Consider the following 18,863-nt stretch of genomic DNA (forward strand, 5'->3'; position numbering starts at 1 on the left):
GTAGTTGTTTTCTTCAAGGCTATAAGCGTTATACCTTCTACTCCCAGTCTTATATTTGACAAGACATTGAACATCTTGTTTTTCTTCTTTGTGTTGTTGACAAGTCAATTATGCGGCTTTTCTTTTGTTTAGTATGTAACTGCAGTGATCCGTGTAAACATTAAGACAATTAACAATGGTATGAAAGAAAGTATTTGTGATCGTTGCAAGGTGGAAAGAGTCTCATTTGGGTTTGTGCTAGAAGTGACATGTGCAAGCTCCTCTGTATTTGAACCTCGCCCCCATCCCCCAATGAAACTAGAGAAAAAATATTATAGAAAATATCACATTTTCATTTATCCTTATGATATAACACATTCATATATATTTATTTTACACCACACTGTTAGAAAATTTATCCTTAAAATAAAAGAAGTTCCAGCAGCAGTCTCGAGAACACCTGTAATCTTACCAGATTGTGTAATCTTACATTATATCATGTAAACTTACAGGAAATTGGTATTTGGTGTATGGAACCTTACATTTCCTTGAATAAAACACACTTTTTCCCCTTTTTAAACAGACCTGTTCTGTTAAATTGCAGAAAAATTCCTGTTTTATGAATTTACAGAATGATTCTGTTAATGCTTTCTGCAAAATCTTTTTTCCCCCCTGTAAAATCAGTTTTTTTTAACAGTGCATGGTCATTAATAACTCGTTTGTTCATGAATATAGGCTCTCATAAATTTTCGGATGTATGAATCATAATCTATTTTTTTTTATAATTTTCAAAAGTGAAAGTAAACCCCCTTGAACACAATCGTCTTTTCCCTTTATTACTCTCAAGTCCTCTATTATTCCCTTTCTTTCACTCAGAACCATTTTCTCTCTTTATCTATTCCTCAACATTATTTTATCATCCCGCTCTTCTTTTCACGACCCCACTTACTCTCTCACTCGCCAATTTCTACCTCCCCATACTGCGTCCTTCATAATAATAACTTTTACTTTGCTGTCATTTTCATTCACTTAAAATATTTATTTTGCATGACCAAGCCTTGATTTTTAAGCAAAACAGCTTTTGTTAGGTTATTTCAGTAAACATGAACTATGCTTTCTTTCGAGCAGTATAGATGCAGGTCATTGTGATATAAAATCAGTGTCCACTAAAATACTGTTTAGCGTTTTTTTTCTTAAATTACAAAAATTATTTATTTTAACTTATTGAAGATAAGTCATAGTCATAAGATTAAATTTGGGGAAAGAAACTGCCTCAAAGGAGTTCGGAATTACAAGTATAATGAACCTAAGAATTAGTGTATGATGTAAAATTGGGGATATCTAGAATAAGAAATTGTCTCCGTTTTGATGTGAGTCTAAATATAAAAGCATATGTCGGATGTCACATCATTGTTCTGCCCTATTACCCCCCCCTCTTTTTTTTTGTTTGGGGGGGATATGTTGAATATGAGGGCATCAGTCTAAATATGTATAATATAATTTCTATAAAAACATGAAAAGGACTTTACATTTGTAATCATTGTTTACACTTCTTTTTTTTTGGGGGGGGGGCTTAGAAATGTCAATAAATTTATAAACAAAAGTATATATTTAACAAATACACATACATATATCACATTGATACATAAAACACATTTATTTTAAATAATTATATTAATATTGTGTACCTCACAATGCCTATTAAATAAAACTCAAACATATACACATATTTCTATTGTGGTCTAAAAGGCTATAGTACTGGATTGAATACATTTTTCACAAATATTACACAAAATTCATTCAGATATTTACTCCATTCAAAAAGGCAACAATGATACATCAATGAAAGAAACAGGACAATTATAATATTCATTAAAGCGAACAGCTGGGGGTGTTTCACAAAGATTTAAAGTGTAACTTAGGAAAGCGTGACTTAGAGCTGCACATAATGTCCAGTTGCATGTGGGATATAATGCATCACCATAATAATCGATGCACAGTAATCATTGATGATATTGGGCCTTTAATGTTTTATGTGTGACAACATTTAAGCACGACTTAAAGCATAGATTCTCAAATGGTGGCGCATGGAGCCTTACATAGTGGCGCGTGGGACCTGGTATGAAAAAAAAGGAAACATCATAATTAAGGTGTGATGATCATTTTATTACAAAGGGAAAAACAACAACTGGGCTTTGATATCTTTCAGATTTTGTCAAATTTGCCACTGATCGATAAGCCCTATTATCTTCTGCTTTTGATTTACCCTAAATTTTGTGTATTCATGTAAGAGGACTGGTAAAATATACTACATGTATATGCATTTGTGAACATAAGTTTGTGATTAGCGCTTTTCAAACCTGAACTTCGTCAAAAAAATACATGAAAACAGAATAACATTCATTATTTTGAGCATCGTTCTTCAAATTGCCATCACAACTGTCAAGCCTGGTTTTCTAACCCTATCAAAATAAGTGATTTTTAGTGAAATGTTGAGTCAGTCAATAGATCTCATACAGAAAAGTCTGAACTAGTGGTATTATTGGTGTTGTGAAAAGTCACTTCTCATTAAAAAAAATCAGTTTGTTGACATTTTTTTTCTGTTGACATTACCAAGAGCCCCTCTTGGTCATTTAAGAGGCTATATTTTAAACCATCAGGGGGCTCTGCGACATTGGACAAGCCTTCAATACTTTACTCATGTGTTTGTTCAAGAGTGGAGCAGTACAGATTCTCAACTAGATATGTGGAGCTTCAATAGAAGTACTTGAGAACGGCTGACTTAAAGTCACACTTCAATATTTGAGACCCCAACCCTCTCCTGTATTTTGAGATCTATTTCATAAATAAACAGAATCCTCCATCCTATCCAATCTTTCTGGAAATTTCTTTTTATCTATTTGTGCATCAAACTAATGCTGGTGTGCTAACAATTAATGAGCTTAGATAACTTCTTGCATACCTTTTCTTTCTCTTCTAATCCTGCTTGCTTATTGCACCAATCCATTGAGACTGTACCTATGGCATGGTCATAGTCTGTAAAATTACTGTATGCTAGCTTCGCTGGCACAAATGTAAATAAGAAAAATAATCATTGTGATGAATAAATTAAAAAAAAACGTAATTTTTCATTATTAGAATATGAAGAGTAAAATGTTTATTTTTGGTAAGTTATTTCTATCACATTGAAGACATAAATAAATCAGTAACCAAGGAAACTTGGAAATTAAATACAACCAAGGCCATTGCTTTCAAAATTAAACATACTTTAGCCTGGCCATCTAACCAACTTCCTGCATATGACCAAAGACGACAATGATATAAAAAGTTAAAAAGCTCTATGTTGCTATTGATGGAACAAAACAAAAATATAACCGAGTTTTTATTTGTCATAACATCCCAAGCCTTTACAAAGGGCCCAGAGTGGAAATACACCAAGAATAATCAATTAATTATTGTCATTATGGAATATAGTAAATTTGGGTATGTTTTTTCTGCAATTTCACTTAAAAACTATAGAGGTCAAGAAAATGGAATGCAAAGGAGTATGCCACATTTTAATCATAAATCAATAATCCACATGATATCATACAAATTCAAAAGTTAAGAAACTTGAAATCACAAACATGTCTGTCACCTTCAACACCATGACCTCAAATAACCTCTGACTTAACCATGTGACCTCAGAAGGTATAATAACATGAATTCAGCCAAAGTGCATCTATAACTCACGTTTGCTTCCAATTGCAATATTCTGCACTAAATTATGTGGCAAGAGAGAGTGAGAATAATGCCGGTAAACTAAAGTATGATCTCAAATGACCATTGACCTTACCATGTGACCTGCAACAGCATCATAACATAAACATACCCCCTATGCATCTGTGACCAAAATTTGACTGTCATCTGAGCAATCTATTAGTCACAGTAGAATCTTACAAAGGTAAACTGGCATTTGTGCCAGACAAGGGACAAATTTAATTTGGATCCTTTAGTCTCGCTTTCATCTTTGGTGGGCAAGAAAAAAATGAATAACAATTACATGTAGAACAAAATGATTGAGAAAAATATTGCATTTCCATTATAACTGCAATTCCTCATGAAAGACAAGTTAATTTAGTACAAATAATAGGTTTAGCCTAAGTTGATTTAACAATGAATGTAGAATACAATAACATCTGTTGACGACACAAGGTCATCAAAGTCTATTTGATGACAAGAATAACATTTAATTTTGAAGAAATTAAGTAGAAAATACTCAGTCACTGTGCACATTTCCTCAAAGAAAAATTCTAGTTGATACCACCTTTCTAAACACAACCTTTTCATTCCTTCTTCAATAAATTCAAGTTGATCAATCATACAATGGTCTCCTATTCTGCAAACTATTCTTCTTTTCTTCCATAATTTTCATAGGAATTAAATATGACATTCATCAATAGTTCTGTGAAATAATAAAAAAATTTGATGTACAAGGCAAATCATGTCAACTACAAGATCAAAATTAACTCTATTTCAAAATTGATGTACAATCATGCTGAAGAACTATATTGTTCAGTCTATATAAAAGTGTAAAGATGAATTTTGTAGGTGAATGAAGTTGGGTCTCTGACAAAACTGACAATTGAAAAGAATACAATTCAATCAAACCTCTTCAAATCTTTTACAGATACCATGATTCTAAATTATCGGTTGGCATTGCCTGTCTCTGATTTCCATGTTCTTGCTTTCTCAAATCCATTCCTTGCAGTGCGATAGTCTGAGATTGCCTGTTGTATTTCATCATCAGTGTTCATCACAAAGGGACCTGACAATATGAAGTAAAACAAGATTTATTTTTAAGGAATATTATTAATATCAATGAAGGTGATTGATACCCCTAACCCAATGTGGCATGTCAAATTTCACAAAGTTGACTGAAAAAATGGATTTCAATATGTCATTTCATTGACATAGTTTTTAAAAAGAGGTATCTATCAAAGTCAAATGAAAAACAAGTGCTTATTATACCTTTTTATTGAGAAATACGACAAGTGATTGATTTATCAGAGTATTTAAATTTCTACAAGATATCCTAAATAATATATTTACGAAATAAATATCTGATCACTCTGCTAAAGCATTTGAGCAATCTGGTTGATAAATGACATAAATTTTACTAAATAGGATCATTATTGCGGATTGAAATAATCGCTAGAGAGTATCCATTTGTCTCGCAATCTACTATGGTCAACTTGTAAGCTAGTGAACACTTTTTGCGAGAGTGATCACGAATTTCCTAGAAAGCCAGTGAACACTTTTTGCGAGAGTGATCACAAATTTCCTTGTTGACCATAGTAGATTGCGAGACAAATGAATACTCTCTAGCGACATAAATGATGTTTACATGCTAGCAGTGTTCTGTAGAGCTCTGTAAAATGTCAACAACAAAAAAGAATCAGGTGTTCTCACAATGCTACAGGTATTTTTCTTCATAAATAAGTTCATGAAGTACTATCTTCAGTCAATTATCTAAAGAAACTTTACAGCCTCAATATCAGAAAACATCAAAATTCCTGTCCCAACTGTCTCTAGTTCTGTAGCCTTGTAATCTTGTATGATCTCTGTGACATTTTGTCTAGATAATAACATAGGTGGTTGGGTATTTCACTGCAAGTGAGCTTGTTAACCAGTAATGCTTCAGGTAGAATATGCAGTTGAGTGTGTTAACACGTTTGTATATCAAGATTGGCGAGTTTCTGACCACCAAGGTGAATAAAGTTTGTACCTTGTCTAAAGACAGCCGGCCACCACACTGATGTAAAAATAAATGCATATAGATATGCATTTTTCTTACATTGGTGTGGTGGCCAGCTGGGGAAAAAAACCAGTTGATTAAAACAAGCTGATACATTTTCGTTTTAATAGAAAAACCATATAACATTAAAAAACCAGTTGATTAAAACAAGCTGATACATTTTCGTTTTAATAGAAAAACCATATAACATTACTGAATCATTTCTTACCATATTGGACAATCGGTTCATTCAGTGGTTTCCCTGTTATCAGCACAAAACGGCACGCTTCACTTCCCTGTCAAAAATAGGTTTCAATAACAGCCATTTCACTATACTGAATCAGTTTGATTGATAGTCTTAAGAACTACTGCATTTTAACACAATATGTAATATATATAATATAGGGTATTTATATTGCGCACATATCCACCTTGTTAGGTGCTCAAGGCGCTCCTATATTACCCGGCTAAGCTAGGCGTTCATAGCGCTCACAGGTTTTTAAGGAATTACTTCCTACCGGTACCCATTTACCTCACCTGGGTTGAGTGCAGCACACTGTGGATAAGTTTCTTGCTGAAGGAAATTACGCCATGGCTGGGATTCGAACCCACGACCCTCTGTTTCAAAGTCCGAAGACTAATCCACTGGGCCACAACGCTCCACAAAAACTCATTAGTTATGGCAATGGAATTTCATAAACAAGCATATTACTATTAATTTTGTAAAAAGTAAGATTAGGGTTATAGCAAATCAGTCAAGCAATGTTGTAACCCCAGGGAACATTTTCATTTTGGATTTCATTTCGCACAAAAACATGTTCCAGCCAAGATACAAACAGCTTTATGAAAAGAAAACTGGTTCAGTAACTTGTACATCTTCCTTATTTTGTTTCATTGTTCTTTCTGTAGTTGAAGCAGGTTAATTATATTTTCAATTAGTCATCTTAATGAGGAAACCAAATGTGCCAAGAATATTGTATATTAGACATTTAATTTACCAGTTTTGGGAGGATTTTATTTAAAACTTCTAGGAATGGTTAATAAATTGGTTGAGATAAGCATGTAATGAAAACAAGCAATAACAGAGCTGACAAATTTATCGCATTAGGGTACTTATAACTAAACCATAGACTTGTTCATAACTTATTTAGTAAACACTTTAGTAACTATCACCTTCAATAGAAACCTGGATTTGCGCACTATTGAAAAATTTTGTTGATGTCAAATTTTAAACTGAATAAAACTTTTGTTGTGGCAAAGTAGGAAGTTATTGTTATATAGATTAGTTTGTAGCCATCAGTTTTTTTTCCCAGGGGTGTAGACTTGTTGATTTGTCATGAAGAATCAATCCTAATCTCTTAACTGACTTACCGTATTCTCCACCTCCAAGAAGTCTCCATCAGACAGAACAAGAGTATTGTGTGGTTCCCCTTCTTTCTTGTCTTCTCCAGTTCCTGATACAAAACAAATGATATGAAAAGACTACAGTTTTCAATTTTTGTATAATTTGCATTAATGGTTGTTTCATATTGTTAACTTGTAAACTTATGAGAATTGAGAATATGTCTGACTCCATAAGTTTTGATAAATTATTCCCAAGAAGAGATGTACATAATTCTATGTTAAAGGTAAATGCCAGTTTTGGTAACAATATCAAAATGAGTTCGTACAGAATCCAATGAAATGACCACCAAAGTGTCTGTTTGTATAAATAAAGAATATGTGCCAAAGGATTCTGGAAGAAATTGTGTAATTGCTGAGAAATTAGCAAATAAGCACAGGATTCGAGTCAACGCGTAGGGCACGACACTGTCCCACGTGCGCTTATCTGTGTTGGTGATCTTCAGTGTGAAGATTTTTCAGCGTAGATTTGAAGATTTCACTAAGTTCAGGTTATGTGACTGTACCACATCTAGATCCTCGATGATATACTGACAATTAAGCCTGGTTTTACAGACTTTCTCATGAAATCAGTTTTTACTGCAACTACTGGCATTTCTCTTTAACTTAATCATGGAAATGACAATCAGATTGGTAAAATATGCAAGTGTCTTCCTTTATCTATATGTATGGAGCTAGGCTATTTTCAGATAATACTTTGATCAATTATATAACGATTTCCATCTAATACAGTGGGAAATGATAATGAAGGCTGCACTAAGAAATATGACATGATTCACATTACTTTTCATTGATGCCCATCCACATTCCTATGTTTCAATGAGCGTTTAACCTAATGTATTACAGTTACCCCAGTAATTCTGTAAAATGTGCATAAATAAAAGAAGGGGGGGGGGGACAGAAAATTATAGATCTCTAGAAAAGGCTAGTCCTAACAAAAATTATTCAAAACTTGCAATCCAGCTAATTCAATTTGAGTTGCTTAAAGAAATATCTCAGAAATCATTCTGCAAGACAGAATAATACTATTTTTTAGTTTGTTTTTTATACAAAACTTGATCACTATTCACTATGAAGCATTTCCTCTTTTCCTGTTACTTCTATGATTACTTTTTGTTGCCATGAATTGAATGGGTAGGACGCATTGAGATTTTTGAGAAACAGCATAATCAAACTCACCAAACTGAGCCTTCCCAGATAGGATGTATACTAGGGCTGTGTGACCTTTAGTGACTGGCTGTCTGAGCTTTGATCCACTTCCAAATGTGAAATCAAGGTATGTAGTAGGTGTTCTGGTTCGTACCTTGGCCTAGAGAAGGTAACAATAGAGCCTCTGACAATGAATATAAGATCATGAAACGAATTGATTATAGTAGAAATGCTAGATCCTTGCATAATGCACATCAAATAGGCATGATACTAGTAGCTGAATTGATAGAACAGAAGTCATGTACAGATGTAAAACCAAATGAACACCTTAATGCTAATTGATAAGGGAATTAACCTCATTACCACGTCCCTTTGAGAGGACTCAAAGTCATTTGCCCTCTGGTTATTTCCATGTTTCCTTGCAAATTTAGCATCTTCAATCAAGAAACCTACTAAGTATGAATCATCAATTCAAATTTAGAATCACAACTCTGTTTAAATGCTTGTTTGTATGAAAATGATAATAATACTCGGTTTCTATATAGCGCAAATTACAGTCAAGTCTCTTAGCGCTCTAAACAGTTAGTATGCGCATGGACTTACTAGTAGGTCCATGGTATGAGAAAGAGAGAGAGAAAAAGAAAAGGAAAAACATTCATATTGAACCTAACTATATAGCATTATACATAACATAAATACATCATTATACATATTTGAGAGTCTTGAGACTGAATTTTTGAAAATCTGGAACTATATAATGCATCAATTTTATGAAAATTTGAATTTGAATTTATCTTTGGATAAGGTAACACTTTAACAAAGTTTATTCCATAGTTGAGGGACTGACTATTGAATGCCCTTTGCATTTTGCAAAATATGGTATAATCCTCTTGTATTTACTCCTGCCTTGCTCACAGGCATAGGTGCCGTGGCCAGGGGATTGAACCCCAGACTTTCCATGTACAGTCAGGTGCCTTAGACCAATCAGCCTCGGCACATCCACAATTGCTACAGCTTGCTTGCATGTAGATTAGATTTCTTGTCTCTTTCAGACATCAGTGATTAAGAATGTCCATCTACACCTATTCTTGGCTAGTTGCAGTGTGTTGTTGTTATCATTACAAGTCAGCCTAATGAAACATTGCCTGCCCCTTCTTTTCTTCCCAGTCGCCCTGCTCTGTCTCCTATACCTACTCTGGTCATGCTAAAAAATGAGCAGTCTCTTTTTGATAAATCAATGCACACCCTATCAATGACACAGGAATGTCTAAGTTGAAATTAAAGTTTTAAATGACTGGAACAATCCAACACCCACCCAGATTCCACAGGGATGTCCCAGTAAGCAGGGGACAATATGAACAGTGTTTTCCATGTGTGCCTGAGTGAGATACAAACAGACACTTACTGTGTGCAGATTATCCCCTGCTTACCTGGAAATCCCTAGGGGGTTCGTGTGTTGCTGTGTGATTGTTCCAGTCATTCAAAATTTTCATCTTAATTTCATGTAGCTTCTTCTTTGTGCTTGAGCCAATCACTAAACATGGCCTTGTATAAACTGGGAAATTTGTCTAATCCCATCTCATTTTCATTTGTCTGTCTTTTGCCATTTTGTGACTTTGGATTTTGAAACCAATTGATGCTAGGGGCTATAACCTCCTGTGATTGAACCAATCTCTTAATTATTGACACGTGCTTATAAAAGATTGTTGAAGCAAGCATGTGTAAAAATATTATTCTTTTTGTCTAAGTGGTATTTGTGCAGTGTCCATGTAAATTTTGATAAGTTTCTTTTGGAACTCACTTTCAAAAGAAAAAAAACGCACAAGCGTGCAGCGTATATCATATCTGGTTACTCTTGGATGACCCCATCAGAACAGGTACTTCAACAATTTAACTGGCCATCTCTTTAAGAAGTGCAAACTAAATTTATAAATGTATCCGCCAACTAGTCCCCTCAAATCTTGCAAATAGATTTATTCTTTACGATGACACAGCAGTATGAACCATGTACAATCTTAATCAATTTAAATCAAAAGCTACTAGATGTGGAACAGAATATCACAAACGGTCATTTGTTAACACAGGTATAGTCCAGTGGAATAATCTCACAGTTGAAATTTGACGCTCCCCTAATATAAAAAAAAAATCTGTAAACATTTTGACAAATCCATACTCCATACTACTACCTACCCCCACTTTATTAAACTTAACTATCAATGGGTCATACAAGTTTCAGTATTTTTATCTTGATTTCTTGATTTGATGCAAATGGTGTATAGGAGATTATGTCAGATAATGATGATGTCTATTTGATATCACACATATGTATTTTATATTTGTTTCTATGGATATATAAGGACTGTGTGCGAATTTTTACACATTAAGTTTAATTCGCTTAGCCAAATTCAATTTTACATTCCCTATATTCTTTTGTTTAATCTTTTCTGTTAAAGAATCAAGCAGTATTTCCATGTATTATTTAATGCTGTTTGTCATGCATTTCATTTCTTCATCTTTTTGTTTTTGCTCAATTTCCTAAAGGTTACTAAATGTTCATATTTATTTTGTACTTTGTAACATATTGCTGTGCACTATGTATATAGTTTGAGTCTTGTTTTATCATCTGTGTCTGTTTGTACTGGGCTGATATACATCTTTGTGATTATTTTAACGCATATTTTACATTGTATTTTTTAAAAAGGGTCCCAATGAAAACCAGTGCTTCTGCTGAATGGGCTACCCTTTTTAAATATAAACAATAAATAAATTAAAAAAATAATTTTACAAGTGTCATAAGCATAGAAAAGGAAAGTACAGACCATATAGCACTTCAGGGGCTTGTTGCAGAAAGAGTTACGTTCAAACGCAAGTCAAAAATACGGGTGCCTCATAGGCTGAAAATCAAGAAGCACAAGATTTTTTGAGTTGCATTTGATTGCAACTCTTTCTGCAATGGGCCCCAGAACATGTACTATCACAACTCTTTCTAAATACCTTTTTACCCAGTGCTTCACCAGCAATGACTTTTACAGACACACCATCCTTCTGACCAAGAGGAATATTCTTTGCTTGGAGTTCTTGATATTCTGGTTCCACCATCTTGAATTCTTTGGCCAGATTGACCCATAGTTGAAGACCATGGGAAGTATCATTTCCATTGGGCATCTCAGAGTGGACAATACCCCGGCCAGCAGTCATCCACTGTGGTCAAATGAAAAATGATAGTCATATACTTTACATCTAACTGAAATGAAGCCACAGCACAAATCTAATTGTGCTCAGAAATGTTGATAGGTATTTGTTTTAAACTTTCAATCACTCTAGAACTATAGCCTTGAAGTATGATAGAAAGAAAAATAACATTAACTATTGTTAGCTCTCATTAGATCCATAGATCAAACTCTGCAACTTTACAGATACAGTTTAAAAATGTATTAATCAATTTTTATCCCAATTAGGAATAAGAGTAAAACAATGAAGGATTCCATATTCATTAAAATATTTAAAGCTTAATTCAAATTTGTATCAGATGTTGTGAAAATGGTGAATATGAATTTGATTCTTGTTGTTGGTAAATCAGATTTAATGCATTGAAAACCACTAGAATTAAATACATTATACAATATATGAGTCATACCTGAAGATCTCCTGCATGCATGACTCCTTTATGACCTGCAAAATCTTCATGAGTTCCTGATCCTGTTATCATGTATGTCACCTGATGATATTCAAACATACATACACGTAAATTTTTAAAAATATTAATTTGTATATAATCTAAGAATTTTCACATCTGACCATAATGAAAGATAACAACCTCATGAACACTTTCTATTTTTTTAAATAAACATTCTTTTGGTAATTGATCACATGAGGTGTTTTGTCTGGGGTGCAAGTTTTAAAGGTCAAGTCCACCCATAAAAATGCTGACTTGAATAAATAGAGAAAAATCAAACTAGCATAGTGTTGAAAATTTCATAAAAATCGGATGTAAAATAAGAAAGTTATGAAATTTTAAAGTTTCGCTTATTTTTCACAAAACAGTGATATGCACAACTAGGTAAGACAGTCGATGATGTCCATCAGACCACCACTCACTATTTCTTTTGTTTTCTATTGTTCGAATTATACAATATTTCATTTTTATAGATTTGACAATAAGGACCAACTTGACTGAACCATATAGTATTAAACAATGCTAATTCCACATGTTCAGGGAGGAATTAATCGTTGTATTACTTGACAATGATGAGAAAATTAGAACATTTAATATAATAAAATACAAAAGAAATAAATGAATGGATGACATCATAGCCTCCTCATTTGCATACCAGCCAGGATGTGCATATAACTGTTTTGTGAAATTAAGTGAAACTTTAAAATGTCATAATTTTCTTATTTTACATCTCATTTTGATGAAATTTTCAGTGTAATGCTTTTTGGATTTTTCTCTTTTTATTCAAATCAACTTTTTGTTGGGGTGGACTTGTCCTTTAAGAAGGCAATATATGTGCAAGTATGTAAAAAAATGTATTTTGATGAGCACGTGCAATTTATGACATATTAAGAAACTTAGCAGTTTCTAAATGTATGTGTTATATAATTTTGCACCAATTAACTATACAAAGTGAGGTAGTAATGGGATTTATTGATAAAAGGATAGATTATTAATGGTCTCCCATTTCAAGAAGTAGCGAGTTAGTGATCATGATAAATACTGTACATCAAACATTGTGAATGACTGCTATGTATCAAACACGATTTAATAACAACTTACTGTTTCAAAGCCTCTGTGTGGATGATCTGGGAAACCAGCTGGAGCTGCAACCCTGAATTCATCAAGTAACAGGAAAGGATCCAGGTTACGAAGCTGTAGACAAAGAATTATAAAATGGTGATATGGAGCCTATCAATTGATTGATTAAAATCTATCATATGACCAGTCAGTCATTTTTAATGAATAAGAAATTATAATAATAAATGCAATTTATTGGGCACCATATCCATTTTGCTCAGGCACTTGAATAGTTACACACACTTGTTACCTTTGAACGGTCCAAATACCCTCGGCTATGCTTCGGGCATTGTAGAACTATTTTAAAGGGAACTCGGATGGGTAATTCTTACTAATGCCCCCAATGATGTGTATCATTTCTATAATACTCCTGAAGGCATGTAATGTAAGCAGGTGATGAAATATCTGGTAAGATCACAAGGGCCCTTTTGTGTTAGGGCCCTAACACAAAACACTCAATATAAACCATTCATTGTAATTCATTGTAATTTACAGTCATGGCTCGCCATAGAACAGTTCCATCAATTCTTTGATTGTACATGTCCAAGGAAAGATTTTATTAAAGGGGAAGTTGAAGAAAAGTTTGGTTTAAAAACTAGCAGCAAAGTAATAAATATTGATGAAGGTTTGAGCAAAATCCATCAAATATCAAGAAAGATATTAGAATTTTTTAAATTTTATTTGTGATGTCATATATGAGCAGTTGCACCATGTTATGTGATATAAAATGCATACATTTCAATTTTTTGAATGGTTCCTGACGACTATCTTTTTTCAGGAGCAGGTGTGAAATAATTTGTCTCTATATACTGATGGTATGTACATTGAAATCAATTTTCTTTTTAGGAAACAACATTTCTTTGACTTTCGTTTTTACAACAGGATGGGGAAGCTGCTTGCATATGATGTGACAAATAAAAAAAATAATCATCATTATAGGATTACCCTTAAAAAAATTGATTTTTCTCAAACTTTTACGAATATTTTCATTATTTTTTCTACTATCTTTAAAGGAGAATGAAACCATTGGAACAAGATAGCTTGTGTGAAAACAGAAAAATCAAAGAAACAGATCAACGAAAGTTTGAGAAAAATCGGACAAATAATGAGAAAGTTATGAGCATCTGAATATTGCAATCACTAATGCTATGGAGATAGCAAATTGGCAATGCGACAAAGATGTGTGATGTCACTTGTGAACAACTCTCCCCATTACTTTAGTATATATTTCACTTGAATTGCCTCTTTTATCACATCTATCCATAGATCATGTGTTCTTTCTACATGAGGGCATGTAATACATATTTTTTAAGAATACATCATGGATAAAGAGTTTGTATCATCATAAGAAAAAGCAAAAAGAGACATTTTGAGGGTAATTTATAGTCCACCAAAGGGAAAGTTGTTAATTAGTGACATCACACATCCTTGTTGCATTGCCAATGGGAGGATCTCCACAGCATTAGTGATTGCAATATTCAAATGCTCATAACTTTCTCATTATTTGTTCGATTTTTCTAATACTTTTTTTATTCTTATTCTTTGATTTTTCTGTTTCTACACAAGCCTATTTGTTCCAAAAGGTTTCATTCCCCTTTAAAGGAATTTCATTTTCAGGGTAAACTTCCCCTTGAAAGCATTAGAAGAAAAATCTCAAAGAAATCACAACAAACTACCCCAGCAGAGCAACATTTATACCGAGGCCTTCTGTACTTTTACTTTTTTTTGCAATGCTGATTTAAACCATCCTAAAAAGGAAATATTACTCCATCCCTTCCAAGATAAAGCCTTAATAATCATATATTTGCTAAACAAACCCATCCCTGGAGATAACAGTAATGTCAAGAAACCAGTGTTTGGAGGTTTCTCTGCCATCCATCACACTAACGGTAGTTCAAATTCTTTTATGAATGTTGTTTTTTTTCATCTACTCTGAAAAAGTTACAATTGGTCACACCTCAGGTCTGCCGACGCTCCGTCTGACTTTGGCACCAACACCCTCGGACTGTTCAACGCTCAATACAGACTTGACCACCTTCCTTGGTAAACCTTCATCAGCCATCTTGTTAGTGGAGAGGTTGCCTGATGCAAAGTGGAACTTGGTAGGTGAAGAGTCCAGCTGGACGACTGAATATTTGTCCTGATTTTCTATGCAGTATACTGGTACAATGGATAGCATAAAACAGAGTAAAATCTCTTGCATTGCAGGATCTTGCACAAGTGAAGGCTGTTTAAAGGGAACAACAAACATTTAGAATCATTAAAGAATGTGTTAATTTGATGAATTGTTAATCCTGAAATTGACAAAGACTTAATAAATCTGTAGAGCAAGCAGATGTATGATGGGGAAACCGTAATTTGCACATATTTTACAAATTATCATGGAGTTCATTTTCAATAAAAAATTCTCATTTTATACAAATTCAACTAAAATAAGAACTACCAAACACAACGCAATATTCTAGATTAAAAAATTGCTTGACAGAATTATGAAGTAGGTCAAGGGTTTTCTTCAATGTAGTATCGTGGTATCAAAATTCTTTGGCGATGATTGACTAGTGCGCGCTAAGATGAAAAGGTGTCATGAAAAATTGTGACCTTAATTTATACATGATGGTTTTGCAAAGACTTAGAAAAGAAGTCAAGTAGACAAATGTACAATAATTGTATCAGATGGATGAAAAAATGCCATTAAATTGGTTGGTATCATATTTTATTTTCTTTAGTTTGTTTGGAGACCTTTGCTTGCAAACTGGCGATTTCTTAATTGATGCTTGTTGTGAAGTTCACATTTTCTCGTAACAGATGCAAAAGGTAACAAAATTTATTTCATAAAATCATAAAAAGAACTGGACCAAAATAAAGATCATTATTCAATTTCGGCCTGAAATGCACCAATACAGGAGAAAAATACACAAGAAAGGAAAAAAAAACACAGTGACTATTAAACTTTGGCTGTCGCACAACTCCCACTTCCCTGGTTTATCCGAACTTAATACATAAACATTTGGCCATTGAGTCCCTGTACATAGTCTGTACAGATCAAGTTAGAACTTTGGTCTCTGTAATAATTGGTGAGTGGCTGCATAGTTCAGTGGAACAACCAATAAAATTTTCCCTTTCAGAATTCAGCAGCTAAGGCCTTAGCTTAGACAGCCGTCTGTTTCAAGGAGTTTTTTCACATTTTTTTTCTCCTCGTACACAGACAGCTTGCTAGCCTCGCTATCGTGCAGCCACCAAAAAAGGGGTTAAATAACAATGACAATGCAAAATCCCCCCGACAGGGCTCATTGATTGATTTTTGTCTTTATTTCATGAAAATACTGTATATACTATAAAAAGAAAGAAAAATAACAGAGACCGAAGCTTTTGGTCTACTAAGCCTGTCTGCCTAATGCGAAGCCTAACTTTGTTATACCGGTATGCCTATAGCCTGGAGGCGTCTGGGGAGTGAAAGTCATATACTCTACTACGTATGGTCACTCCCCACTGACGCCTGGGATCCCTACCAATATTCCCCCACGTACGGGTACAAAACCAGAAACTTTCGCCCCCGAAAATTCTACTTTCCCTCTAAAAGAAATAGCCCTAAAACATGTACATGGGGTCCAACTTCATTTCCAACATTTCTGCGATATTGATTTTATTTTTAAAGAAGAATTCATCAAAAAAACAAGAAATTTGTCATGAAAAGATGGGAAGAGCTTACGCCCGTGTTTACGTCGCCATCTTGATTTCTTTGTCTTCCGCTTGGCGATAGCACGCAAATCGCGCGATTTGCGTACCCGTACGTGGGGGAATATAGGTAGGGATCCCAGGCGTCAGTGGGGAGTGACCATACGTAAGAGTATATGACTTTCACTCCCCAGACGCCTCCAGGCTAGGTATGCCTTCTTATTTGTACTGGCACTGTACCTGTAGAGCTATGCCGCGCCGCCATGGAAAGGCAGGGCTGGAAAGTCGATAACGCCGGTGCATGAAACTGCACCTGTAACCCAGGGAACTCCCAGTTCTCTCCTTCTACCCCAATCAGGGTGACCAGATTTCACAAAATGACATACTGGACTATTGACAAAAGATCAACAAAGAAGCCCACACAAAGTGTTAAGACTTGTGAAAAAATATTAAGAATTAGAAGGGAAGGTTAACAAAGAATGAAGGAGAAAAATGAATTGAGAAGGAAAGAAAATAAAGGAAAACGTAAAAAATGGCAGAAAGTTAGAATAAAAGGATAAAAGAAAGAATAATAGAGATAAAAACGTTTTCCGTCATTCTTTGAAATGAATAAAGAAAGAGAAAGAAAGGAAGGGAAGGTGAATATATGTGTGAAAGACAAAATAAAGGAGATAATTAGAGGGAAAAGGGTAAGAAAAAGAAAGATGAAAGAAACATGTTTAGTTCATTCTTCGAAAGAAAAAAAGAAAACAGGAAGGAAGGGAAAGAAAGAATAAGGGGGAAAATAAGGACAAAAAACAAAGAAAGGAAGAAAGAGAGGGAGGGAAAATGAAGGGAGGAGAGAACGAAAACAGAGAAAATAATGGAAGGAGAGAAAGAACGAAAATAAACATGAGAGGCAGAGAGAAGGAAGCCAAGGAAAGAAGGGAATAAGAATAAGGATATTTTATAAAGAAGGAAAGAAAGAAACATGAACAGAGAGAGAAAAGGGAAAATGCTTTGGAAAGAAAGATAGGAAATAAAGTTAGATGGAACAAAAAAGGGCATGCAGGAAGGCTAGGGTGGAAAAGAAAGAAAAGGGAAAAAGTTCAAACTTCAAGTAAACAAAAAAAATCCAATCATTTGATAAATACCATACTTTTATTTGTTTTTTTAAATGTATTTTAAAAAAATTCAAAAAGTAATTTGCTCCGATACCACATGCCTATAGGGATAGCTAGTATCCTGTCACACACAGGCAGGAGGCCAGTTCGTTAGCAAGAAAATCACCGCAGAACTTGCAAAAGTTTACAGTTGTCGATTTAATTGTTGTACCTGCTTCGTCATCTGTTGCTTATTATTTTATTTAAATTCGTCACTTGTAAATGTATTTACTACATTTTTATTTCAATATTCTGAAATACGGGACAAATAGGCATCCCGGGAAGGGTTTGTCGGGACGCCAGGACAAAGGAGCAAAATACGGGACGTCTGGTCACCCTGACCCCAGTCTTGATCGGCCATTTTGTTACGATTCATAACAAAAAATGGCCGATCGAGACTGGGGTAGGAGAGAACTTTTCGTTTTTTTGAGGTTCCAGTTTGTGCCCAGATGTCAGGAAACTGCCTCTCGTTAGAACTTCATCCATATAATCGTGGTAAGTGCTTGATTTCTGTTTTAACTATTTATTTGGATAATTATTTTGACCAGGCATACTTCACGCTAGTCAGGTGAGTATGGTCAATTACACGTAAGGTCCTAGGCTAGGCTCCCGTTCCTTGCACCTGCTGTGTTTCGTTTTTTCATGCAGTAAACTCTTCCCTGGCCTTTTAATATAATATCAGTCATTTAAGCTGTGATATATAACCTATAAACATACGTTTCCACAAATGATAAATACAATAAAACTGAAAAGCAAAAGACAGCTGAAAACTCCAAAGAATAAACCTACCGTTCTTTTCGCCGAGTCATTCCCGATGTCAACAAATTGAACTTATAATACGAGAGTTAGACCCCGCCCACCACTACCGGTGCCGCGTTAGCGGCGGCGCGGCGTATCAGGGCGGCGCGCGGCGGCCAGGCGCTAGCAGGTACCGTACGTACCGGAG

General features: G+C 34.4%; 1 protein-coding gene across 2 annotated transcripts; it reads right to left on the minus strand.

Annotated features, from left to right (window-relative positions):
- Positions 1-2,959: 2,959 nt before the first annotated feature.
- On the minus strand, positions 2,960-18,793 carry LOC121407042 (pirin-like). Of its 2 annotated transcripts, none has more exons than XM_041597962.1 (9): positions 18,707-18,793; positions 15,058-15,327; positions 13,083-13,175; positions 11,943-12,023; positions 11,300-11,506; positions 8,336-8,465; positions 7,127-7,209; positions 5,985-6,051; positions 2,960-4,786 (listed from the first exon to the last, which is right to left on the minus strand). In XM_041597962.1, the coding sequence occupies exons 2-9, from the start codon at positions 15,301-15,303 to the stop codon at positions 4,665-4,667; spliced, it is 1,029 nt and encodes a 342-aa protein (XP_041453896.1). In that variant the 5' UTR covers positions 15,304-15,327; positions 18,707-18,793; the 3' UTR covers positions 2,960-4,664. The 2 variants fall into 2 exon arrangements, with proteins under 2 accessions (XP_041453896.1, XP_041453886.1); XM_041597952.1 differs by lacking the exon at positions 18,707-18,793 and adding an exon at positions 17,016-17,093.
- Between the last annotated feature and the right edge of the window lie 70 nt (positions 18,794-18,863).

This window comes from Lytechinus variegatus, chromosome 1 (assembly GCF_018143015.1).
Source record: "Lytechinus variegatus isolate NC3 chromosome 1, Lvar_3.0, whole genome shotgun sequence".
Lineage (NCBI taxonomy): Eukaryota > Metazoa > Echinodermata > Echinoidea > Temnopleuroida > Toxopneustidae > Lytechinus > Lytechinus variegatus.

Coding starts and splice junctions, on each gene's coding strand:
- LOC121407042 (XM_041597952.1), bottom strand. CDS start 17,078: ATGCACCGGCGTTATCGACTTTCCAGCCCTGCCTTTCCATGGCGGCGC. Junction 11,507..11,942: donor TGCATGCAGGAGATCTTCAG/GTATGACTCATA, acceptor ATTTGACCACAG/TGGATGACTGCTGGCCGGGG. Junction 7,210..8,335: donor ATCTGGGAAGGCTCAGTTTG/GTGAGTTTGATT, acceptor GTTTTGTATCAG/GAACTGGAGAAGACAAGAAA.